Here is a 25,722-nt window from a genome sequence, read left to right as displayed (position 1 = left end):
CCCCTGGGGGGTGATTTCTCGCTTTCTGTCTCTATGTCTCTCTCTGTCTGTCTGGTGAGCGCACGCGCCCTATAGCAAAAACCTCTCCAAAAAAAAATAATTAATGTATTGCATATTTCAAAATAGCTAAAAGACAGGATTTTAAAAGTCCTTACCAGAATGCAGTGGTAAATATTTGAGGAATAGGTCTGCTAATCAGCTGGATATGCTCTCTCTACAATATGCACATGTATAAAAACATCACAGCATGGGTTGGCCTCATGGTCTGGTGGTTAAGGGAGCCAGATCCCACATGGCTGATGGTACAAACCCCAGTTACAGCACCTTGAAAAACGCCCTGAGTGTGTGTACATATGTACCCCAAATCCTGAAAGCATGGCGAAATGGAGGAGGAGGGATTGCGGCAGGCATGCTCACTTTCTCTTGTGGGGTACTTTCTCCTTCTCCCTCTCTTTCTGGCAAGCACACGCACCCTTGGTAAATTTTTTACAAAAGGAAAAACACATTATAACCCATAAATAGATTTATAAATGATTATTTGTCATTTTAAAATAATTGGCCCAGCTGCAACAATGCACACTCATCAGCACTGCTACGACAGGCCAAGAGCACTTGGGAGGCTTGAGTTCTATTGCCCACCCACCCAGAAAATCAGGTATCAGCTACTTAGGATGCTGAGGCAGAAGGACTGGTTATAACAAGATCTTATCTAAAATAATTGATTAGTAAAATAAAATAAAAATTTTACAAAGAGGGTGATCTGGTTCCTAGCTGCCTAATCAGGCTGCCTTCCATTCATTCGCTCTGCCCACCCCACCACCAACACATTGAATGCTCCCTCAGCATGGATCCGCTTGTGACTCCCCACACATACCATCCTACTGCACAGCCTTCTGTCTTGCACAGGTGGCTACCTCCACCTGGAATTCATCTCTTCATTCAATAATATGGACCCTCTAATATGGTCCTAGGCTGGACCAGGCTTTGTGCTAGGTACTAGAATACAGTGTATAAATTATCTTCTTTTTTTTTAATTGCCAAAAAGAATGTGTGTTTACCAGAGAGAGGAGAAGGCACCCCTGCCTCCATGGGGCATGGTCACACTGCAATCCTTTCTCTTCCCTTTCTCCATCCTTGAGGGATTTGGGGCATGCACACACAGGTGCCTGGCATGTTTTTCAGGCTGCCGGAGCTCGATTTGAACTGTGGTCAGCCATGTGGAATCTGGCTCCATTCTCCACTAGGCTATGGGGCCAGCCCAAAAGTGAAAAATTAAAAGTGCTATTCTTCACTAAGCTTTCATTGGGGAAGATGTACTCTTAGCAGATATTGACACAGTAAATATTGTGATTAAGTAGTACAGAGGAAAAGTGCCAGGTGCCATGAGGCTGTAAATCAAGAGACCGTGAACTATTGGGTTGTCGGAAAAGTCCTGACACATTTTTACCCAGAAAAACAGAAAAATATGGGAACCAGCAGTTAGCGTAATGGCTATGTCGCTGGACTCCCACGTAGTCGACCGTGGTTCGCGTCCCGGACCCAGTGGCTTAAAACTCACACCAGGCACATGTGCGTGTGTGCCCAAGATCCCGAGAGGAGAATGGAGGAGAAGGGACTGCAGTGTTACCATCCCCCCTGGGGGTTGATTTCTCGCTTTCTGTCTCTATGTCTCTCTCTGTCTGTCTGGCAAGCGCATGCGTCCTATAGCAAAAACCTCTCAAAGAAAACCCCCCAAAAAAACCAAAAAAAAAACAAGAAAAATACATCATGACTTTTCTAACAATTCAACAGATTTGGGAGAGTAAAGGCATAGGAGTCATCCTTAAAGACCTTGACTTACAAGGGATAAGTAGGACTTGGAGAGCTAGACAAAGAGGAAAGGAGGAGCCTCCTGGTCAGTAGGAACAATGTGTACACAGGTCCTGACACCGTAGGGACATGAACTAGAGAATGTGAGGAAGTGACCTGGAGGGACAAGTGGGCTCAAGGACCATCATCTTGTGAGCCATAGGAAGTGCTGGAAGATTTAGACAAGGTTATAATATAACCAGATTAGCTTTCTAATTTTTTTTTCAGTTTTTTTTTTGTTTGTTTATTTTCAGAAAGGTTTTTTTCTTGCTATAGAGCGCGTGCGCTCGCCAGATAGACAGAGAGAGACAGAGAGACAGAAAGCGAGAAATCACCCCCCGGGGGGATGGCCACACTGCAATCCCTTCTCCTCCATTCTCCTCTTGGGATCTTGGGCACGCACGCACAGGCGCCCAGAGTGAGTTTTAAGCCACCAGGTCCAGGACATGAACCACGGTCGACTACGTGGGAGTCCAGCAACATAGCCATTATGCTAACTGCTGGTCCCTTCAGGTTTTTTTCATAGGGTACATGCACTGGCCAAGAGAGGCTGAAAGAGGGCAAGTGAGAGGGGTGTCCATGCAGTATCTTCTCCTCTATTCCCCTCTTGGAATTTTGGGCATGAAGACACACCCACGTGGTGTGATTTTCAAGTCACCCAGACTGGACTCGAACTGTGGTCTGCCATGTGAGTCCAGTACCTTAACCACCATGCCACTTGCTGGCCCAGACTGGCTTATTTATTTATTTATTTAATTCCATTTTTTTGTTGTTGTTATTATTTTTTAAATTTGCCCAGAGAGTGGCAGGCAAAGGGAGAAAGCAAGCTGCCAGGACCAGGACTTGAAAACATTTTGGCCATGTGGGAATCCAGTACCTTTAACTACCACGCCACCTGCTGGCCCCAGGTTGGCATTTTTTAAAAAGAATACATGTCTACTCTGTGGAATACATAATAACCTGGGAGGTAGACTAAAGAAGCAGATTCACTGAATGCAGTGGACCAGAAAGAGTTAACGCAGAGGGATTATCCAGCGTGCAGTGTCTTAGGCAGTGGAGCCATTCGTTGGTACAGGGCACACCGGGAGGGGAGCTTTGGGGGAGAAATCAGGTTTAGTGTCACACGTACATTGGATGTGAGATGCCCATGAAATGTCAAAATGCAGCCATTAGAGCAGTTTATTAAAGGTCTGAATGTCAACAAGAAGCCTGGCTGGAGGCATGGACGTGGGTGTCATCAGCTTGGGGATGACATCCAAGCCGAAGCGACTACATGAGGGTGCACGGGGACTGCAGAGTTCCCTGTCAAACTTCTAGAATTCTTCAAATCCTGACTGCCATCAACTCCACAAAGCCTGCCCTTCTACCTAAGTGAGGAAATGTGCTGTGTGTGTGTGATTCATCTACTTCACATTTGTTGTGTATCGTCTTTTAATGACTTCTTTCATCTCGATTGGATGTAGGCCCTTACAAGGGAGGTATATTTTGTATGCCTGGTTCATGGTTTAGTTCCTGGCCCTTCCTTAGTAAGTTCCCAGTAAATGTTATTCCCATGAACCAAAATGATGTAACTTTTGAACCTCACTGACATCCCACATGGTAAATTGGTGTGGCAAGATCTAACCCACCAGAAATCCCTTCTAGGGGCCAGCAGGTGGTGTGATTAAAGGTGCTGGATTCCCACATGGCCGAACATGGTCGAGTCCTGGACCTGGTGACTTGCTTTCTCCTTTCCTCTCTCTGGTCACATCAAACATAATAAGAATAACAAATGGAACTAATTAAATAATTCTTTAAAAGAAAAAAAGAAATCCCTTCTATCAGAGGGCTTTTCCCTTTGGTAATTTATCCCAATCAATAAGAAAATGGTTCTGAATTGACCCAGATTTGCTCTCTGGTAACGTAGACATCCTATGCAGAAAAAAATAGTTGGCTTAATGGCTTTTTCCATTTCGAGGAAGATGCTGATTCTTCTGCTAACCGTGTTACAAAAGGAGACCTAGAATAACGTCTCCACTCAGTGCCGTTGGCCAATGTGTGTGGTCTGTGAGAAATGTGTTATCAAGAGCTCGTAAACATTGTCTTGGCAGAACCCCACATGAGAGCGCCAGGAATGATTAAATGAAAAACAGCATATGTGACATGATTTGCACAGTTGAATCACATCCTGCAGGCTCCCAGTGCTCTAGAAAAATCCAACTGCAATTCTCAAATTAGCCATCTGCCTCTCTGCTTTCTGTTACTTCTTCGAGTAAAAAACAAGGGAGAGAAGGCTGGTAATTTATGAATGTTTGCTTGGAAGCCTGTGCGTGCATTCGTGTAGTTTGTAGTTCTTTGGAGAATGTGAGCAGAGGCTGGTAGTGGCCTGGAGGTGAAGGGTTCAATCCTTAGCTAGACTTGGGTCTAATATCGGCACCTCACTTTCGGGGCTATTACCTCCACAGCGAATTTTCTAACATTGTTAATCCTCGGTTTCCTTGTCTGTGAATGGTGAAAGTGGGTTGATCGCGTAGTTGGCATAGTGTCAGGTCTGACATGTGTTCCATTCTCCTCTGAGGCTGAGCTATGGCATTGGCAAAGCATATCAGCTGACTGATATGTAGTGACTATTAAGTGGTAGTAAGTTTTGGCAGTAACTCTAGAATAATAGGGGTAATTGAGACAGATTGTGGTAGACTACGGAAAAGGGGTTGTGTCAGTACAACCAGCCTATTTAGGCTGGACCTGGAACCAATCGGAGGCCTCCCTTGTGGCTGCATCACACAGCGGTGGTCTTTTACTTGCGCCACTGTGACTGGCCTTCTAGTATCTTCTTGATCTGCTCTGTGTTCTTTCTTAAAAATACAGTAATATGCTTATAGATACCATTATTTATTATTTTATCTATGAATTTTAATTTTTTAAAAGAATTATCTTATTTGACATTTATTTGTTTACTTATTTATTTTAATTTGAGTAGAGAGGGACAAAGTGAGAATAAGAGAGAGAGAGGGAAAGTGAGAAAGCAAGCCCCCAGGTCTGGGACTTGAACTGTGGTCAGCCATGTGGGAGTCCCAACACCTTTAACCACCATGTCACCTGCCGGCCCCTGAATTTTTATTTTTAAAATATTGTTTAAAGGGGACCAGCAGTTGACGTCATGGCTATGTCACTGGACTCCCATGTAGTCAACCGTGGTTCAAGTTCTGGACCCAGTGGCTTAAACTCAAGCCGGGCACGTGTGCATGCGTGCCCAAGATTCCAAGAGGAGAATGGAGAAGGGATTGCGGCGTGGCCATCCCCCTTGGGGGGCGATTTCTCGCTTTCTGTCTCTCTGTCTTTCTGGCGAGCGCACGTGCTCTATAGCAAAAAAAACTCTTAAAAAAATATATTGTTTAAAGTTTCTACTGTACTTAAAATTCAAGTGGATAATATAATAAACTACACATTAAATTGCCTAAACCAGAAACCATCAAGATTTTGTCAGCAATATTCCTGTTTTACAGTTTCCTAAAGTATTTAAAAACAAACTGAAGAAACCAGGTCATTTTAGTCCTACAAACTTCACTATGACTCTTCAGTCAACATTGCCTTATACAGTCGAAACCAGTATGATGGATTTTATTATGACAGAGTTTTAAACTGATTTTGAAAGTTTCTCTTTCTTGGGACCAGCAGTTAGCATATGTCGCTCAACTCCCATGTTGTCAACTGCGGTTCGAGCTCCAGATCTGGTGGCTTAAACTCATGCTGGGCGCGTGTGCATGCGTGCCCAAGATCCCAAGAGGAGAATGGAGGAGAAGGGATTGCAGCATGGCTATCCCCCCTAGGGGGTGATTTCTTGCTTTCTCTCTCTCTGTCTCTCTCTGTCTTTCTGGTGAGTGCGTTCGTAAAGAAAAAAAAAAAAAAAACCCTCTCCCCAAAAAAAGAAAAAAAAAAGTTTCTCTTTTCTGTCTACATGTATATGGATAGATTTATTTCTTTTTTAAAATGAATTATTTATTTTATTTTATTTATTATTATTTTAAAAATTTTGAACAGGGGGGCGTGGTGGCGCCCCGCCCTATGGCAAAAAATTTGAACAGAGAGGGACCAGCAGATGGCGAAATGGTTATGTCACTGGACTGCCACGTAGTCGACTGTGGTTTGAGTGCTGGACCCAAGAGCTTAAAACTCACACCAGGCACATGCGCGTGGTTGATCAAAATCCTGAGAGGAACCTGGAGGGGAAATAATCGCAGCATGGCCGTCCTCATGGGAAGTAATTTCTTGCTTTCTGTCTCTCCGGCAAATGCACACACCCTATAGCAGAAGTCTCTCTAAACAAAAAAGAAAAGAAAAAGAAAAAATTTGAACAGAGAGAGAAAGGGAAAGTGAGAAAGCAAGCCGCCAGGTTTGGGACTCAAACCAGACCCCATTGGTTGGCCACGTGGGAGTCCAGTGCCTTATTTCATTTTATTATTTTTTTTTATTTGACTAGAGAGAGAAAATGGAAAGTGAGAAAGCAAGCTGCCGGGTCTGGAACTTGAACCGTCCCCATGGGTTTGCCATGTGGGAGTCCAGTACCTTAATCACCATGCCACCTGCCAGCCCTAGATTAATTTCTTTCGAATACCTAAAATGTGCCTCTCAGTTTTTAATGTGCAAAAATAAATTTTAAACACTGGCTACATAAATATGCTGATACTAGTGAGGATTTGGAGTTAACCACTGAGATTTTTGGGAGAGGTAGGTGTGGTTGCAAAAGTGCAGAACAAGAAAACCCTCTTCTGAGCAGGCAATCCTCTGTTTGGTATGTTCTCATCTAGATTTGAATTAATGATAGCTCCTGATGATCCGGGAGTAGGGCAGAAAGCTGGTTGAGCTAAATAGGTAGAGAAGCTTAAGAACCGCCACAGGCTGTCTCTCTTCTTAACTCCCCCCAACATGTTTTATGATACAAAAAATATATTCCCTTTATCCCTCTGTGCTTGTAGAAATTTTTACTGGTATTTAATCTAAAAGATATTTCATATTTTATGTCATGAATTGGTATTTGAAACCTGTTTCATTGGGATATTTTTTAATTCTAGGATTATGTCTTAGGAAACTCCTTGGTTATATAACTAATCATGATTATTCATACAATTGAAACCAACTAAAAATACTTCCAAATTGAGGCAGCTCCAAAAAGCTCTGTATTATAAAGCAATACTTTTGGCAGGGAAACGAAAGCATCGTATTTTCTAAAATACCATGAGTTCTTGATTATTTCAAATAAACCTGTGTTGTTGTTTTGGGCTGTTATTGTTGGAGGGTAGTGGGATCTGTTGCCATGGGAGAAGGAAGAAAAGTAAGAAAGAGGCAAAGAATTAAAGCTGACATCTGGTTGATGGAACCTTCTTTTACCCCCGACAGTTCTGCCATAGAAAGGGACGAATGGCTGGAAGCGATTTCCAGGTCGATAGAGGAGTATGCCAAGAAAAGAACCACCTTCTGTCCTAGCAGGAGTCTTGAGGAGGTATTGTCTGTGCCTTCTTATTTAAAAACAAAACAAAACAAAAAACAACAACAACAACAAAAACCCACACTGCAGTTTTAACCTTAATCAGACATTTCCGTTTAGAACAGCAACGTGTGTTTCCAAGGATTGGAGGTGGGCGTCTAATTTCAGAGCTAAATGCTTACCCCTCTTTTAATGCCTAACTGCACATCCATGATAGCATATGGCATATTCATATTTTTTTTCTAGTTGTGAAATGTCAAATTGTTCAAATACGAGAAAATTGTTCAAATACGAACTATCAAGGGAGGAACTCATCAGCGGTCATCCCATGACCACAGGCATCTTTTTAAGCTAATTTTGTATTAAAGAATTTTTAGAATGTATCAATAGATCATCTTAAAATCCTGAAGACACCAACAGGAATGTAATAGCCTGTATTTCAGCCCGTGTCTTTAATGATAACCAGCAGAAATGTGAGACACGACTACCAGATGAAAAGGCTTGATTCCATAGCGTGCAGTGTGCATGGCGATAATGAGAAGTCGTTCTTCCTCAGCAGGCAGACTCAGAAAATAAAGAAGAAGTTAGTCCCCTTGGATCAAAGGCCCCCATCTGGATTCCTGATACCAGAGCCACCATGTGTATGATCTGCACCAGCGAATTTACTCTGACCTGGAGACGACACCACTGCCGGGCCTGCGGAAAGGTTAGCGACATGAACACCCGTTTCCGTTTTGATTTGCACTACCTCTGGGCTGTCCATGGCAAGGAAGCATTTTCTCATAAACTATTGTAGTAAAAAAGAAAAAGAAAGCAAAAACTGAAGTAGTGATGATGGGAAACATGGGTGGTGTTTTCTCTAAATACTTAGGGGTTGGGGAGGGAATCTTATTAAGGAGCTTCCTTTCTGCTAGCCCAGAGTTATTTTAGAATGTCAGTAATAGATCACTTTCATTCAAAAGCAAAAACTAACAAGCCGACTCTGACATAGACCCTCACATTTACAGCTAGTTATTTAAACCGCGTCTCTCTAGGTACTAGGTATTTAGTAGGGGGAACTTTCCACGTTGGGATTATCCCTAGCGGTGTTTCTGAGCCTTCGTGACCTCCTTCGTAAAATGAGCATAACGGCACCAGAGAGTTAGTTATTCTCAAGATTAAACAGGGTCCTACTTAGGGTTTTGTACCGAGCATCTAGACAGCAGGACACCTGGTAGGGGAACAGAGAAGTGGTGGTTGCTGCAGCAGTGATGGTAATTATGACCATATGATCAGTACAGCTTGCAGGACTTACTGCATGCCAGATGCTGTTCTAAACTCCTTTACTATGGTATTTTACATAGTCAGCCCTCAGTAATAATCCGTAGCCTCTTATTTCTCAAGTGTGATACTGTGCATTAGTTCACTGCATGCCGGAGCTCTTTGGACATGTAGCACTATAAAATGTAACATACATTACATTCTGGAAATAAAAGTTACTCTAAATGAAATAACTCTAATATATTTTCAGATTGTATGCCAAGCTTGTTCATCAAATAAGTGTGGTTTAGATTACCTGAAAAATCAACCAGCAAGAGTATGCGAACACTGTTTTCAAGAACTGCAGAAATTAGGTAATATACAAGTAAAGATTTAACCAAATTTCCTTTATTCCCCAGATGTTTTCCAACAACTTTCAGAAAGATTCATCTTTGATACATTAGCAATATGATCATCAATACTTATCTCAAAGTCAGCGACAAAGCTTTTTTAACTCATATTTTGTAGTGATTCCAAGAGAGAATGGAATGAAGATTGTTTGTTTGTTTGTTTATAGAGGATTTTACCTTAGGGCGTGTTTGCTCACTTTAGAGAGGCAGAGACAATGAGAGGAAAAGTGAGAAATCACCCTCAGGGGGCATGGCCAAGCTTAAATCCCTTCTCCTCCTGAGATCTTGGGCATGCATATGCATATACATCCCACATGAGTTTCAAGCCACCAGGGTCCAGGACTTGAACCATGGTTGGCCCTGTGGGAATCCAGCTAGTAACCGTTATGCCATCTGCTGGGCCCCTGATGTTTATTTTTCTTTTGTTTTCTTTTTTTTTGAGAGATTTTCACTGTAGGGCGCATGCACTCGCCAGACAGACAGAGAGAGACATAGAGACAGAAAGCGAGAAATCACCCCCCAGGGGGGATGGTCATGCCGCAATCTCTTCTCCTCCATTCTCCTCTCGGGATCTTGGACATGCACGCACACGCGCCCGGCGTGAGTTTTAAGCCACCGGGTCCGGGACACGAACTGCGGTCGACTACGTGGGAGTCCAGCGGCATAGCCATTACGCTAACTACTGGTTCCCCCTGATGTTTATTTTTAACCTGTGGGAGACAAAAAGTTTCGCTAAGAAAAGTATTGAGTTGTCAGGAAAATGGTGACACATTTTTGCCTAGTAAAATAAAGAAAAATACATCATGATTTTCCTGACAACCTAATAACAATAGAAATATAAATTGCTTTAATATTTAAAAGGGAACTTTAACTTTCAAGTGATTTGGAAGTTTCTTGTTTCACATAGTAGTGTGCCCAGGACAAACCGTTTTTAACTATCTATAAAGCAGTTCTACATGGAAATATCCTGGTTAACAGTTTGATAGCCTAATTCCGTCACTTGGACTGAGTTAGTGATCTGAATGTGTTGCTTTTTGCCCAAATGCAAAATGATACTTTCTATATGCCTGCTCATTTTTGTAGGTATCCTACAGTTCAAGTGCATGCAGCTCAAGAGACTGCTCCGTCTATATGTTGGTGCTCAGTCTATATCTTGGGATGGGATCTTTAGTTAAGTTCCTGAAACCTATCGGACCTACATTTTTAAAAGACAGCCAGGCCTGCCTATGACCTAGTGGTTAAGGCAGCCGGATCTCACATGGCTGACCACGGTTTGGTGGCTGTTTGCTCACTTTCCCCCTCCGGACCTGGTGGCTTGTTTTCTCACTTAACCTCTTACTCTGTCCCTCTCTGGTCAAATTTAAATAAATAAATAAAGTTAAGTAAAATAATTATTTAAAAATATATATTTAAAAAAAAAAAAGGATACCTCCATTGATTCCTTTCCCAACCTGTATGTTTCTTCCTTTGTTGGTTTTTTTTTTTTTTTTTTTGGTATAAACTAGTAAGCTGCAAATATCAGAATTCATCTTTGAATCTGCTCCCTCATCACCAATTTGATCAGTGAATCTTAACAATACTCACTCTGTCTTTGTCTTGATTTCCCCATGTCTGCCCTAACAAGACCTGCAATATCTGTTGTCTAGGCTGCTGCAATAATTTCCTAACAGGTTTTCCATGCTATAAATCCCACCTCCTTGCTACTGCCAGATTGATTTTTTCAAATTTTAATCTGCTTGTGTCACTCCCCAGCCTAAAAGACTTAAACAACAGTCGAGGTTCCTTGGAACAGCTCTGTTTTCCGTCAGCCTCATGGTTTTCCAAATAGACAGTGCTATTTCATGCCTCTCTGCCTTTGCTCATGCTGACCTCTCTGTAAGGATCGTTTTTCTTCCTCTTTTTTTTAACCTGGCAAACTCCTCCTTAAGTCTTAGTGGTCAACTTAAACACCTCATTCTCTTCCCAGCTTTCCAGTACCCCTCTAGCCAAAATTAATTGCTCCACAGAGCCAGCAAATAGCACAGCGGTTACATCTCTGGAATCCCACATGGTCCACTGCAGTTTGAGTCTCAGACTCAGTGACTTGAGTCTCCAGGTGCCTGTGTATATTTGCGAGATCCCAGAAGGAGAGGGGATTGTGGCCTGGTCATCTCCCCCTGAACCCAGGGGGTGATTTTTTTCCCTTTCTCTCTCCACTGTCTCTGTCTCTTTCCAGTGAGCAAACGTTCCCTAATGCAAAAACCTCTTTAGGAAGGAAAAAAGGAAGGAAGGAAGGAAGGAAGGAAGGAAGGAAGGAAGGAAGGAAGAAAAATTAATTGCTTCCTCATAGCCCTTTTCTAGTACTTATTTGGGCTAGTATGTAAATAATGTTAAGGTGTTTTGGAGATGGGGCAGGAGTGATTTACATAGAAGTAGAAAGTCTTCCTCCCACTCAACTCCTGGCCATCTGTCTTCTTTTCCTGGGGACAAAAATGCCATCTGTTTCCTAAGTGTCCTTCTATTGGTAATTTATGCAGCAGTGTGTATTGATTTGGATTAAATGACTAGCTGAATGATTACCGTTGACTACATAAGTGTACCTGATTTGTTTTAGATCACCAGCACATCCCCAAGGTTGGTTCTCCTGGAAATCACAAATCTCCTTCAAGTGCCCTATCATCAGTCCTACATAGTATTCCATCAGGGAGGAAGCAGAAAAAAATCCCAGCTGCTCTGAAAGAAGTGAGTAATTTTGTTAAACTTGCAATTTGATAGAGGCTGAATTGTTAATATGCTCATGACAAAGTTTTTCTTTTATAGAGGAAGATACCATTTCCCACTGCTATTAAGTATGGATTTTAATACCGGTGATGGGTGGGGCTGATGCATTATAATCTTGCTGTTTCCCTTATGACCTGAGTCATTTTGAAAATGGCTGTTGAAAGATTTGGAGAAGACTTTATAGCAACAATAAAAAGAAAAGATAGGTTGGACACACATGAATTTATTTTTTTTTGAAAAAGAATTATTCACCATTCCACCTGCCAGCCCCCTGAATAATATTAGTCATGAAGTAGAATGAATAGTTAGGGACTGGACTAGACTCCAGAGCCTACAGAGAAGATACCTTTTCTCCAACCTCTACTGAACATGTACACAAACCAAAAAAGTGTTTATTCTCAAAGAAAACGTCATTAAATTACAAAATGAAAATAGGAGTTTGAATCCCAATTCTACCACTTATTAGCTGATGACCCTAAGAAAGCCATTACTTTTTCTGTGCCTGTTTTTTAATCTAATGAGGATAATGATAGTACCTACCTTATAAGTACTGTTAAGAAAATTATATGCCTTACTATATACAAAAAAGGTTGATGAGTACTTGGCTCATTCTAAACTTTTATTAGTGTTGGCTGTTTTTCTAATCACTGTGAAATAAAATGAAAATTTGACAATAAAATGTTTAATCAACTGTTCCTTAAAAAATTATTTAATTTTATTTATTATCATTATTATTTTTTAATTTGCTATTGGACATATGTGCTAACCGGACACACACACACACACACACACACAAAGAGAGAGAGAGCTGCCAGGTCTGAGACCCAGATTGCGGTTGGCCATGTGGGAGTCCAGTACCTTAACCACATGTCATTTGCTGGCCCCTACACATGAATTTCTTTCTTTCTTTTTTATTTTTTTTTTAAGAGAGATTTTTGCTATAGGGTGCATGTGCTCCCTGGAGAGACAGAGAAAGACAGAAAGCAAGAAATCACCCCCTAGGGGTATGGCCATGCTGCAGTCCCTTCTCTTCCATTCTCCTCTTGCGATTTTGGGCATGCACACACATGTGCCCAGCACCATACATGAATTTTTAAAAATCATTTGAAGAGGCCCCTTACCAGAGGGGAGAAGTATATAGACTAATTTGGGCATCTCATTAGCATTTACTGAGCCACATGGTTTGTTATTTGTAGACACTGGTTGGTTATACACGGCTTATGGTATCACTGATAGGTTGTTTTCCCTTTAATGTTAAAAGAAAATTTTAGAGCAGGTCTATGGTATAGTGGTTAAGGCACCTGGATCCCACATGGCAGACCACATGGTTCAAGTCTTGGACCCAGCAGCTTGACAAGCACGCCAGGCATATATGCCTGCATACTCAAAATCCTGAAAGAAGGGAGAGATGGAGGAAAAGATATTTCAGCAATCAACTCAGTTCTTTGTAGTTTTTTGCCTGTCCAACTTTATGTCATAGTTTCTAAATATAATTCTTACCATTTGTTCCCTTCTTCAGTCGTAACTCCACAGCTTTGTTTACAAAGCTTCACACTCTAGACTAAATTGCATCCAACTCCAATTCTATTTGGTACATCTTTCCACCAATAATTCTTCTACTTCAAACCTCTACTCCCTGTTTGCAGCCATTTTTTCCTCTCGCTCCACAGATTCTGAAAGTGTCCCCCAGACCAGTAGTAACATCAGAATCACCTCAGAATTTAGTCAGTCTTGGGCCCTGTCCAAGGTCTGTAGAATCAGAAACTAACAATCACCTCTGGTGATTTACATGTATGCTAAAGTTTGAGAACTACTACTTTGTTCCTTTGCCATCACGCTAGAGAAATTAATATAAGTATTAGTAGTTAATGCTGTAAGAGTTAAAGTATGGGGACCAGTAGGTGGTGTGGTGGTTAAGTGCTGGAGTCCCACGTGGCCAACTGCAGTGTGAGTCCTAGAACCAGTGACCTGAAAAACTCACAGCAAATAAATAGATAAAGCAATTAAACAAACAAGCAAACAAAAATCAAAGTAGAGCCAGCCCTGAGGGGAACAATTAAGTCCTGTGCAGAGGAAACCAGATCCCACCTGGCCAACCAGAGTTTGAGTCCCAGCTCCAGTGGCCTAAAAACATTCCAGGCATGCACACAACATGCTCAGAATCCTGATAGGATAAAGAATTTTAGGAAAAGAATTACAGCATGACCAGGGACCATTGGAGAAGATCTCACTCACTCACTCTCTCTCTCTGTGTCTCTGTCTTTCTATTACATGCACACATCATTAAAGAAAACAAAGTGAAAGTATAGTACTTCCCTTGAGAAGCTGTGTTTTGTTTTTGTTTTGAATTGAAGTGAAATTCACATAACATACAATTAAACATTTTGAAGTTTATAATTCTGTGGTATTTCATGTATCACAACATTGTGCAACCACATCTACTGGCTTAAAACAACATACATTATCTCTGGAGTCCAGGCATAGCTTAGCTGCGACCGCCGTAGGGTTATAATCAAGGTTTTGGCCAGTACCAAGTTCTTCTCTGGAGGATCACCTAGAGAAGGGTCTATTTCCAAGCTCATTCAGGGTAGCAACAGAATTCATTTCCTTGTAGTTGAAGACTAAAGGCCCTGACTGCTTACTGGCTTCTAGCTGGAGGTCACCTCAGCTCCTTGCCATGTGAGTCCCCAACATGACTGCTTAACTTCTTCAAAGCCAGCTAGAGAGAAAGTCTAGAGCCAGTCTTCTAGTAAGATGGACTCTTATGTGATGTGTAGCATAATCTCAGGAGTGAGGTCCCATTACTCCACTATATTTTATAATGAGAAGCAAGACATAGGTCCTGCCCACACTCCAGGGGAGGAGACTATACAACAGTGCGACTGTCAGAGGCAACAGTCCTGAGCAGCCACCTGAAGAATCTACTTACCATATCACTAAAAAGGCAAAAAGATGGCCCAAAAGGTGGTATGGAGGTTAAGGCACTGGACCCCAAATGCCCAATTGCCCAGTTTGAGTCCTGGTGGCTTGAAAATCATGCCAGGTGCATGTGTATTTGTGCCCCAAATCCTGAGGAGAATGGAGGAATAGGGATTTCAGGTGGCCATACCCTCTGGAGAGTGATTTCTCACTCATCCCCCCTCCCATACCACCCCTATCTCTCTCTGATAAACACATGTACCCCATAGCAAAAACTTAAAAAAACAAAAACAGGGACCAGTAGTTGGTATAATGGCTGTGTTGCTGGACTTCCATGTAGTCCACCCTGGTTTGAGTCCTGGACCCGGTGGCTTAAACTCACACCGGGCATGTATGTGTGCGTACCCGCCCAAGATCCCAAGAGGAGAATGGAGAATCTCTCTGTCTCTCTCTGTATTTCTGGCAAGTGCACGTGGCCTATAGCAAAAACCTCTCCAGAAACAAAAACAAAACAAAACAAGAAACAATTTGGTTTTTCTATCTACAGCTCACACACACACACACACACAAAAACAAACAAACAAACAAACAAACAAACAAAAAAAAAACAGAAAAAAACAGGGACCAGCAGATGGTGTGGTGGTTGGAGTGAGTGCTGACTTGCACATGATTGACTGTGGTTCAAGTCCTGGACCCAGCAGCTTGAGAGTCACACAGGGCACATGTGCGTGTGTGCCCAAAATCACAGGAGGAAAGTGGAAGAGAAGGGATTGCAGTGTTAAAATAAGACACTTTGCATATTATAATCATTAAGGACTTACTGTCTTTTTGCCTAGAAATTAAAACATTTTCAACCTTTTATGAAACAAAAATAAGCTGCTTTTCAAACCAGAATTTGGAGAGCAAAGACAGACCCTTAAAGTTATGTCCATCAATAATAGAATTTTTGGGACCAGCAGATGGTGTAATGGTTACACCACTGGACTCCCATGTAGTCATTTGTGGTTCAAGTCACAGACCTGATAGTTTAAAACTCATGCTGGGTGTGTGCGTGTGCATGCCCAAAAAATTCCCAGTGGAAAATGGAGGTAAAGGAATTGCAGCATGGCCATCCCCTGGCAGGTGATTTCTTGCATTCAGTCTCTCTGTCTGCCTCTCCAGCAAGCACACACGCCCTATAGCAAAAATCTCTCTAAAAAAAACAATGTCCTATTTACTGTTTTGTTGATAATGGTTTTTATAAGGCCAAAAAGTTATTTTAGAAACAGAGTTAAACGTTTAGATCCCTTTTTCTAGCACTCCAAGATAAGATGGCAGTAAACAATATACAGAGTCCCCAAAAATGCTGCTTTAAGGAAGCATTCTAGGCTTTTGGAATTAATTTTTCTTCTCTTGTCCTCTTAAAAATACAGATGATCTCACAAAGAAACATCAACACAAATACATGCAAACACAGTGAAACCAGGTGAAATTCTAGAATTACTTCTAAAAGAAAGATCATTTCTAACTCTTGCTCACCAGAGACAGTTGCAGGGGGAGGGTGAGGGGGGCAGGTAGAGGGGTAATTAAGAGGTGATGGCCATACAGTAATCCCTTCTCCATTCTCCCCTTGGGATTTTGGGCATGCATGTACACATTTTTTTCAAGCCGCTGCTTCTGGAACTTGAACCATGCAGTGGGCCATGTGGGATACAGCTGCCCAGCTGTCTTCACCACCACATTAGCTGCTGGCCCAAGAAAGATTTTGTTATGCTCATGATAATAACAGTATTGTACAGTAGCAGTCTGTGAAAATACATGATTTTATTTCGAAACATTCTATTGTGGCTATTGTTTTCAGCACCTATTCATTGGAAACAGTCTTGTTTTTATTTAACATTTGTTTGAAAACGATTAACACAATGTATGGGGCTTGCTTCTCTAGGTATCAGCAAACACAGAAGATTCTTCTATGAGTGGCTATTTGTACAGATCAAAGGGCCATAAAAAACCTTGGAAGCATTTGTGGTTTGTCATAAAGAATAAAGTATTATACACATATGCTGCGAGTGAGGTAAGAACAAAGTCTGAAAAGGAGTAATATGGGGATCTTACTTTTTAATGTTAACTGGAAATAATTATAATATTTTGAGAATCTTTTTTTTTTTTTTGCAAGGGAAAATGTTGTTGCATTTATTTATTTATTTATTTATTTATGGATTTTCGCCATATTTATGCTTGTACTAGCCTGAGCGATACAGAGAGAAGGAAAGTAACAAGTCACCCTCCAGGGAGGATGGCCACGCTGCAATCCCTGCTTCTCCGTTCTCCTCTTGGGATTTTGGGCACACACACACACACACACACACACACACATACACAGAAGCACCTGGCATCTTTTTCGAGCCACCGGATCTAGGACTCCAACAGCAGAGTCCACCATTTGGGATCTAGCACCTTAACCACCCACCACCTGCCAGCCATTTGCATTTATTCTAATGTGGACCATGTTTATGCTTTATACCTGGAGAGCTCTTCCTCATGTGTATTCAAACTTTCCATTGTACAATATTAAAATGTAAACATTTTTGGAGTCACGTGACTAGTGACCTAGTTCACTAAAGGCAGAGGTGCTTCTTATTTCTGAGTTCTCTTTGGGTGGCACTCCCTTGACGATTCAGTTGTATCGATCAGGGATCAGCATAGAAAAGATAGGCTTTATTTCAGTTATAAACAATGTATATGTGTGGGGACCAGCAGTTCACGTAATGGCTATGTTGCTGGACTCCCATGTAGCCGACCGCAGTTCGAGTCCTGGGCCCAGTGGCTTAAACAATGTATAGGTTGTTCACTTTAATACTGTCCCTTTTCTGTTTAGATTACTGGGATCAGGGCAAATCACTTACCTTTCTGAGCTGTTTTCTTTGTCCATAAATGGAAAATAGTATCATCACCTGCCTTCCTCGGTTCCAGGGAAAATAATGGACAAGCATGTGGTGCGGGTTGTCTAGCATACTATGACATAGGGCAGGTGTGGGGGGTGGCTCAGTAAGTATTTCTGAATAAATGAAAGATGAGCAAGTTGTTAGAACTATGATGGTTTTGTATATGTGCGTATGAAAGTACATGAAAACTATATAGATCAAGAGTTTTCACATCTGAAATTTGTTTCAATCTAAAAACCCTCTCCATTTGTGTATTTTGAAATAAGGATGTGGCAGCTTTGGAGAGTCAGCCTTTGTTGGGATTCACTGTCACTCAAGTCAAAGACGAGAATTCAGAATCTAAAGTATTTCAATTACTACACAAAAACATGTTATTTTATGTATTCAAAGCAGATGATGCTCACTCAGCTCAAAAGTAAGTAATTTACACGTACTCTTATATGTAAGATTTCAAGTTGTTCTCTTACGAATTTTTTGGGAGAGATTTTTATTATAGGGTGCATTGCAGTCACCAGAAAGAGACAGAGAAAGCGAGAAATCTCCCCACAGGAGAGATGGCCACGCCACAGTTCTTTCTCTGTTCTCCTCTCAGGGTTTTGGGCATGCATGCACATATGTCCCTCATGAGTTTGAAAGCGTTGGGTCTGGTGTCAGCCTTGTGGGAATCCAGCAACCTAACCATTATGCCATCTGCTAGTCGCCATGACTGATTTTTAAATAACCTACGTTAAGGCAGTTTATGTTGAGAACTTTAAGTCCAAGACTGAGCTAGAAAAATTTACCATATTATTCAAATTCTTCAGAATTGTTTTAAAAGAAGACAGTGGTGTCTGGAATATTTTAGGAGACAATGGGGAGAAGAAAATAGGTAATCCTGTCCAATGTGTTTTGCCTCCACATGACCTCGGAGAAGGCAGCATGGTGCTCCTCTGCTGAAGGGGAGGGAAACAGAGGCATTTGACCTCTTTCAGTGAGGGTAAGAATCTTCCCTTGAAACATTCCAGGACTTTGGCAATCCAGTGATTCAGTCATGCCATGGAACTGTGGGAGATTAAGCCGCTGCTGCTTTGGGGAAAAGGTCAAACACATTAAGAGGCTCCCATGCTGTTCCCAGTGACTGAATAGAAGGAACTGGGTATCGTGTTAGCTGGTAATGGCTGAAATAGTCTCTTCAAAATTCCGACAAGAATCTTATGGGGTTAATTCACACAAAGATGCTTCTCTCTCTCACTTTGAGAAATCAAGGTCCCTCTTTCATTTGATTTATACCTTGGCCTCGCAAAACATCCTTTTTTGTTTTTAGAAAGAGGTGCTCATGTTTCTCAGTGGCCTTAAAAATTCACAGAGATATGGAGTGCTTTGTGTAGAAAGGCTTGCAGATTTATTTTTTTATTTTTTATTTTATTTTTTTTTGAGAGAGAGATTTTTGCTATAGGGCGCTTGCACTTGTGAGAAAGACAGAGGGAGACCAAGAAACCCCCCCCCCGCGGGGCTTGGCAAAGCCACAATCCCTTCTCCTCCATTCTCCTCTCAGGATCTTGGGCAGGCAGGCAGGCACGCATGCACGCACACACACACGCACCTGGCATGAATTTAAGCCACCGGGTCCAGGACTCCAACCCAGTTGACTACATGGGAGTCCAGCGACATAGTTGTTACACCAACTGCTGGTCCCAAGGCTTGCAGTTTAAGGACATTAGGAATAACATACCAGAATTGCAAATGTTCCTTAATACCAACCAGTTATAACATTACACTCTATATAATAGACTCTTTTTTCACTCTATTTTAGGATATACAGCAGTGTATAGCTGTTCAAAATAATCTGGGGGGGGAGTACAGAAGAATATTTAAAAATTAACTTTTTTTTCTGTAAAAATTACTTGGACAAAATAGTAATTGCCTGTCTAGCCCATGATGTGGTGATTAAGGCAGCTGAATCCTACATGGCCAACTGCGTGGTTCAAATGCCAAACCTGGCAGCTTGAGAAACATGCTGAGAACATGTATGTGCCCAGAATCCTGAAATATGGGAGAAATGAATGAGAAGGGATTAAGGAATGACCATCCTCTGTGGGGGATGCTTTCTCACCCAAACCCACTCCTTTGAGCATATGCGCCCTCTGGCAAAAATTTAAACAACACTGAAAGAGTAACCACTCAAAGATTCTGTGAGACGTTATCTTTTTCATAAATTTTATCTGGATTCAGTCATCAAACTGATAAAAATTACTGCTTTTCAATATATATTATTTTTTGTTTCTTTTATTATAGAAATGCCCTCAAGACAAGAATTAAATGTGGGTTGGGGGCTAGTAGTTGGTGTGGTGGTTAAAGACTCTAGATTCTCACATGGCCGACCGTGAGTCAAGTCCTGGTCCTGGCAGCTTGCTTTCTCACTTTCCCTCTCTCTCTCTTTCTCTGGTCAACTTAAAAAAATAATACTAATAAATAAAGTTGAATAAATCTAAAAGAAAGAAAGAGTTCAATGTGACTAAGTAAAGGAAATCAGCTTACTTGTCATTTATAGTTGGTCTAGGCTAAATTTTAAGTTTCTCATTGAGGTATTTTTTTAAAATTATTTATTATTATTTTTTAATTTGCTATAGGGCACATGTACTTACCAGAGACAGAGAGGGAAACTGAGAAAGCAAGCTGCCAGGTCTGGGACTTGAACTGCAGCTGGCCACGTGGGAGTCCAATGTCTTAATCACCATACTACCTGCTGGCTCCATCATTGAGGTTATTAATAGTATGGGATGCATTTTGAGTACATGGTAGATGATTAAAATGTGTTAACTTTGGTAGAATTTAGGAGTTTTTTAAATCCTTGCTATTATGGTATAACTTGCATTTATACTCAATTTAAAGTTTTGAAAATTCAAGCTGAATCTGTTACTGGGTATTTTGACTAATTTGAATGATTTCAAGTGTCTATAGTTCCATGGTCTCTTTCTTTGTGTAACATATTACTGTAAATGGGACCAGCAGATGTCATAATGGTTACATTGCTGGACTCACACAAAATTAACCATCATTTGCCTTCTGGATCTGGTGGCTTAAAACTCACACCAGGCACTTGTGCATGCGTGCCCAAAATCCCAAGAGGAGAATGGAGGAGAAGGGAATGCAGCATGGCCATCTCCCCTCTAGGGTGTTTTCTTGGTTTCCATCTCTCTGTCTCTGGCAAGTGCATACACTCTATAGCAAAAAATGCCTCCAAAAAATTACTCTAAGAAATTTTATTTCATTAAGAAAGGAAAAGTGTGTTTAATTTCAGAAGTATCAGTAGTTGTGCTAATAGAGAGGAGAAAGAGACTACCCCAGGTGTCTCTGGGATAATTATAGCTGTGTATGTTGTCAGATAAGATTTTATTTTACACTAAAGAATCTTGGAAAGGCTTCTATGAAATTTTATTATAAAAATTTCAAAGTTTTATATTACATGTAAAATTATGATCAACTGAGAGTGTACTAGATACCAGAATCCCTTTAACTGAAGATATTAGAATAGGTCTGACTAGGGGGTATCCAAAGAAACTTCCATTGGTAGTGTTGAGAGAAGAGAAATAGCTAGTGAAAACCACTAAGGCAGAACTGATAGATAACGGGAGGAAAGGAATTGTAATAAAAACATTTGCTAATATATCCTCTTCCAAAAACAATTAAATGGGAGCATTAGAACTAAACAGAGCTTTTACACATGAAATAGTCCCTTCTTCATGACTTATGCCATGAGACACACTTTTCAGGCTAAAGTTTGAACCAAATTGTTGCAGAAAACCAGACACCAAGAAACGAAAAGCAGCACTTGGAAAGATAAGGAGAACTATTTATTATGCCAGCGGGCACAGAAGAGTTAACACTCTGAATCTCCCGCCCCCCAATGGGGGTTGGACATGGCTCTTTACAGGAAAATTGGGGAAGGGGATGTTAGGAATGGAGAAGGGGCTCAGAACCCACCCTACACAGTCAAAGGGAGGAGGCAGAGAAGCAGGAAGTCTAATCTATTCAAGGTACTAAACTATTCAAGGTACTAAACTATTCAAGGTTTTCAGGTTACCCTGTAACTGGAGTGGGGGACAGAGGTATGTGTGTGTGTGTGTGTGGGGGGAGTAAGTTCCCCAGAGGGCAGAAACTTTAGGCAACTATCAACCCTGAGTTATTCATGAATTCAGGGTCCTTCCATATCAAAAGTACCAAGTAAAGAGTAGTTCCATGTTTGCAGAATTCCAGTTTGCTAGAGGGAAAATCTTATATATGCTGTTAAGGTAACCAGGTCCACAGACCCAGCTCTTATATATATTGCATTCAACATATGTCAAATAATTGGGTTTTATAAATCTAACAAATGTCTTTTATCAATAGGTGGATAGAAGCATTTCAGGAAGGCACAGTATTGTAGCAGTATTGATTTCATCTCTTCTGTGATTCTGAAGAGGTGGACTTTTCATCAGAATGGAGTAAAAGCAATTCAAATGTTTTATAAAAATGAACACTGCCAAGATAAATCCAATCATAAACTCTTCATCAGATAGAAGAAATTATTTTGTTGAGTATAATTTTTTAATGTTTGTTTTTTTTCATGTATGTTATTTATTTGAAATTTGATGTTTACTTAATGGTCAGAATTATTTCTGAGCTTCACACTGAATTCTAGTTTCTGTAAAGACCAGGAAACTTAACTTAATACTGTATACTGTATTAACTGTTTGTGACACAGTCCACACTGTTTTTTCTACCTTACATTATAACATTCTCACCAGTGTTAAATCTTTGTAAGTAAAAACAAAAACAACAACAAAAAAACACATATCAAGGAGCATATTTCCATGCGGTGCTTGGTTTAGAAATGATGATTATTATACAACTGCTTATGACAAATGCATGTCTTTGAATCAGTAAAATTGGATGAATTTTTGTATCCTTTAATGGGAAAATACATGGCCAGCTTCTACCTCAGTAACTGTGAAATGAAATTCCTGGTAAATTATCTAAAATATTTCACTGTTAGTACCTCTTTGGGCTTGAGTTAATATTACATCATCAAAGAATTATAGCAAAAGGATAAATCTGAATTTTTAAAAATACATCTAATTTTTTTTTAAACTGTGAGCAGGGATGAGGATGTTTTCATGTGCAGAAGGCCACAGATAATCAACTCTTAAGGGTTTTTCATTAAGTCTAATCTTTTTTCAAACCTACCAGTTAAACACAGGCAGAAATGAATTATTTTTTAATAGCAAAATATGACAAACTTTATATTACATAATAATCCTTTGCTATTGTAAGAGTTTTGAGCCCAAGTCTGTGGTAATATTTGTATCTAAAAAGAATGCTACATTTCCTGTAATATTGTGCTTTTAAAAGTGAACTGGAATTAACATCAGAAAAGCACAAATTCTAAGCCAGTATTAACTGAAATTGTGTAATATTCATTTTTTTAAAGATCTTTGTATATTACTTTGTGATATGTTCTCCCTGGTAACTTAAAACAAACAAATAAACCCTTTCTTTAACCAATTGTCAGTGCACCTCGTTAGAAAAAAAATTATATTCATAACTCTGGTGCACTTATTGTTTAAGGTAAACTACCTTATATATAAATTGTTGATTAGCAGAAGAAAAATAAAGTTAACACAATGATTTAAATTTATCTCATATAAATTGTTGATTAGCAGAAGAAAAATAAACACAATGATTTAAAGTTATCCCCGTGTTTATAATATATTTTATTGACTGTACTTAAAGCATTAAATTATCTTAAGCTAGATTATCCATAAAATAGTTCATTATTTCATATAAGAATTTTACTTTCTGCTTCTAAATGAAGCATTGCCTAATTCAGAGTGATTCTTAACAATACCAGGGAGGAGGTTGCTGAGTGCCTTTCTGAAGGGATGCTCTCTGCCACAGTGCCAGAGACCCTGGTAGCTCCAGGGTTGGCTGCTGTAGTTTTTTCTCACTATTTCTTGCTATGGAATAATTTCAAACCCTGTTGCAACCTCACACACAATCCTAACATGTTATTCTCCCAAGTCCTCTGTCACGGCAGATAACTACTGTTTCTATGTAGCTCGCTAATTTAATCAAGATCATATGAATAAGACTTCCGTTAAAATCCCTGCCGTTTTTAGCATATTCTCTTTGGAAGTCAAGGTTATGCCTTGTAAAGCATTTCCTTCTGCTGCATTAAATCTGGCATTTAGCCAGACCACAAGCTATTCAGGGTTCCTCCCGTCCACTTGAGCTTTCCGTCTGACCATAGAGTTTGGTTTTAGTCTTAGAATCTAAAAAAATCTGAGCTAGGCTATTCTACCTCCCACCACTTGACTAAATCAAGAACCAGTTCTAGGGCCAGCAGGTAATGTGGTGGTTAAGGTGCTGGATTCCCACATGATAGACTGCGGTTCAAGTCTCGGACCTGGCAACTTGCTTTCTCACTCTCTCTGTCTCTCTCTGGTGAGTGTACATGCCCTATAGCAAATTAAACATAATAATAATAAATACAAATTTTAAAAAGAAGAACAAGTTTTAAATCTACAGAGTGAGAGACAAGAAACCACAGAAACCTGGCACAAATTTATAGTAATTCTCTTGAATTACATGTGAGAGTCATATATGAGTATAAGCTCTTGGCTTGGCACCATAGAGGATTTTGTAAAATATAAAATATATTACTTTGAAAAACTATCAGTGCATCCTCCTCCATAAAGATGTCTTAAATGTAGAATAATATTACATTCTTTCCCCTTTTATCAGTCCTTCATAGCTCATAAAAGCTGATCAGTTGTCATTTATCTAACCAGACTTGTTCGATGTCAAACGGGAACTTAATTATATACAATATGTAATAAAAGCAAAATATCACTTGATAGCTAATATTTTAGAAGGATAAAATTGAGTGTAGTCTACAAATGAGGGGGAAAGTATCTAGGCACCAGGAATGCTACATTTATTAGACAGATACACGTACTACCATCAAACGCTTCATTATGTACTGTTTTTATTCATAAGGAGGAGAGAAAAGGTCAATTATAAAGGTAAACTAAAACAGATAATGAAAATAATCTAGATAAGAGATGATAGGCTAATGTGGGGAAAGGCCTGCATTCTTTGGGTGTCCAATCACAGATCCTCCTTTGTCTGTAGAAGCTACTATAACTGTAGAGGACCTCACAGAATAGTAAGAAAATGAAAAAGGTAGTCTTTGGCATCATCTCACATTTCTGAATGTCTTCCCAACTCAACCTTTTTTCTCTAATGTACCCAGGATTCTCCTAATTGTCCTTTGGCGATCCCAAATACTTCTCTCCCCTTCAGCCAAAAACGTGAGTCTGAGTATTCAGTAGCATTTCTTTCAATGAGATCAGAATGAACCGTGATTCATAGAAAGCTGTAATGAAACAAATTAAGTGAAGGAAGGTCACTTTAAAATACAGTTTCATTGGAAAAAATGTATTGTATATTAGGTTGGTAGAGTTTATCTTGAAATGAGGATTCCCACTTGGTAGTTTAGTTAAAATGTAAATGTTCTCACAGCATATGTTGCTGTCAATACATCTTAGAGTATGCTTCCACTATGCTCAGCTTTGAAGTTTGAGATCCATCCTAGTCCTGTTTCTCTTCCTGGAGTTTATAGACCCTGAGGTTAGACACTGTATTTAGTATATCCATTTCTCCTAGAGCCCTGCCCTGGGTCTTTAAAGAGAAGACATTGGTTTAGTTGAATAGTAGAAAGTGCAAACAGGATTGTTGTCATCTACAACAGAAACACAGCCTCCAACTGCCCTCATTATAACTCAGATCTTATACCTACAGCTCCCTTCACCATTTTTCAGGACCCTACTTGCAAGTACCTGTTGGATATCTACATGAGTCCTCAAGCCTTTTAAACTCAATTCAGTTTCTTTTCATTCAAACCTGTTTATATTCTCTATAAAAGACACCATTTGGGGAACCAGCGGTTAGCGTAATGGCTATGTCGCTGGACTCCCACGTAGTCAACCGCGGTTCGTGTCCCGGACCCGGTGGCTTAAAACTCACGCCGGGCGCGTGTGCGTGCGTGCCCAAGATCCCGGGAGGAGAATGGAGGAGAAGGGATTGCGGCGTGGCCATCCCCCCTGGGGGGTGATTTCTCGCTTTCTGTCTCTATGTC

The 25,722-nt window shown here is 40.4% G+C and overlaps 1 protein-coding gene across 4 annotated transcripts in view; it reads left to right on the top strand.

The window, feature by feature from the left end:
- FGD6 (FYVE, RhoGEF and PH domain containing 6) overlaps positions 1 to 23,216 on the top strand; it is a 139,041-nt gene extending 115,825 nt beyond the window's left edge. For 2 of the 4 annotated variants that reach the window (XM_006154866.3, XM_014590263.2), the window contains exons 15-21: positions 7,225 to 7,327; positions 7,872 to 8,018; positions 8,823 to 8,925; positions 11,555 to 11,682; positions 16,565 to 16,693; positions 17,831 to 17,979; positions 21,933 to 23,216. In XM_006154866.3, the coding sequence (XP_006154928.1) occupies positions 7,225 to 7,327; positions 7,872 to 8,018; positions 8,823 to 8,925; positions 11,555 to 11,682; positions 16,565 to 16,693; positions 17,831 to 17,979; positions 21,933 to 21,969 (796 nt within the window). In that variant the 3' untranslated portion in view covers positions 21,970 to 23,216. Of the gene's footprint in view, positions 1 to 7,224; positions 7,328 to 7,868; positions 8,019 to 8,822; positions 8,926 to 11,554; positions 11,683 to 16,564; positions 16,694 to 17,830; positions 17,980 to 21,932 lie in introns of all 4 variants that reach the window. The other 2 variants (XM_006154865.3, XM_014590262.2) reach the window with 1 other exon arrangement.
- The last annotated feature ends 2,506 nt before the right edge of the window (positions 23,217 to 25,722 follow it).

This window comes from Tupaia chinensis, unplaced genomic scaffold (assembly GCF_000334495.1).
Source record: "Tupaia chinensis unplaced genomic scaffold, TupChi_1.0 Scaffold000423_1, whole genome shotgun sequence".
Classification (NCBI taxonomy): Eukaryota; Metazoa; Chordata; class Mammalia; order Scandentia; family Tupaiidae; genus Tupaia; species Tupaia belangeri.
Note: the sequence above shows the minus strand (reverse complement) of the source record. Positions and strands in the feature narration are given on the sequence as shown.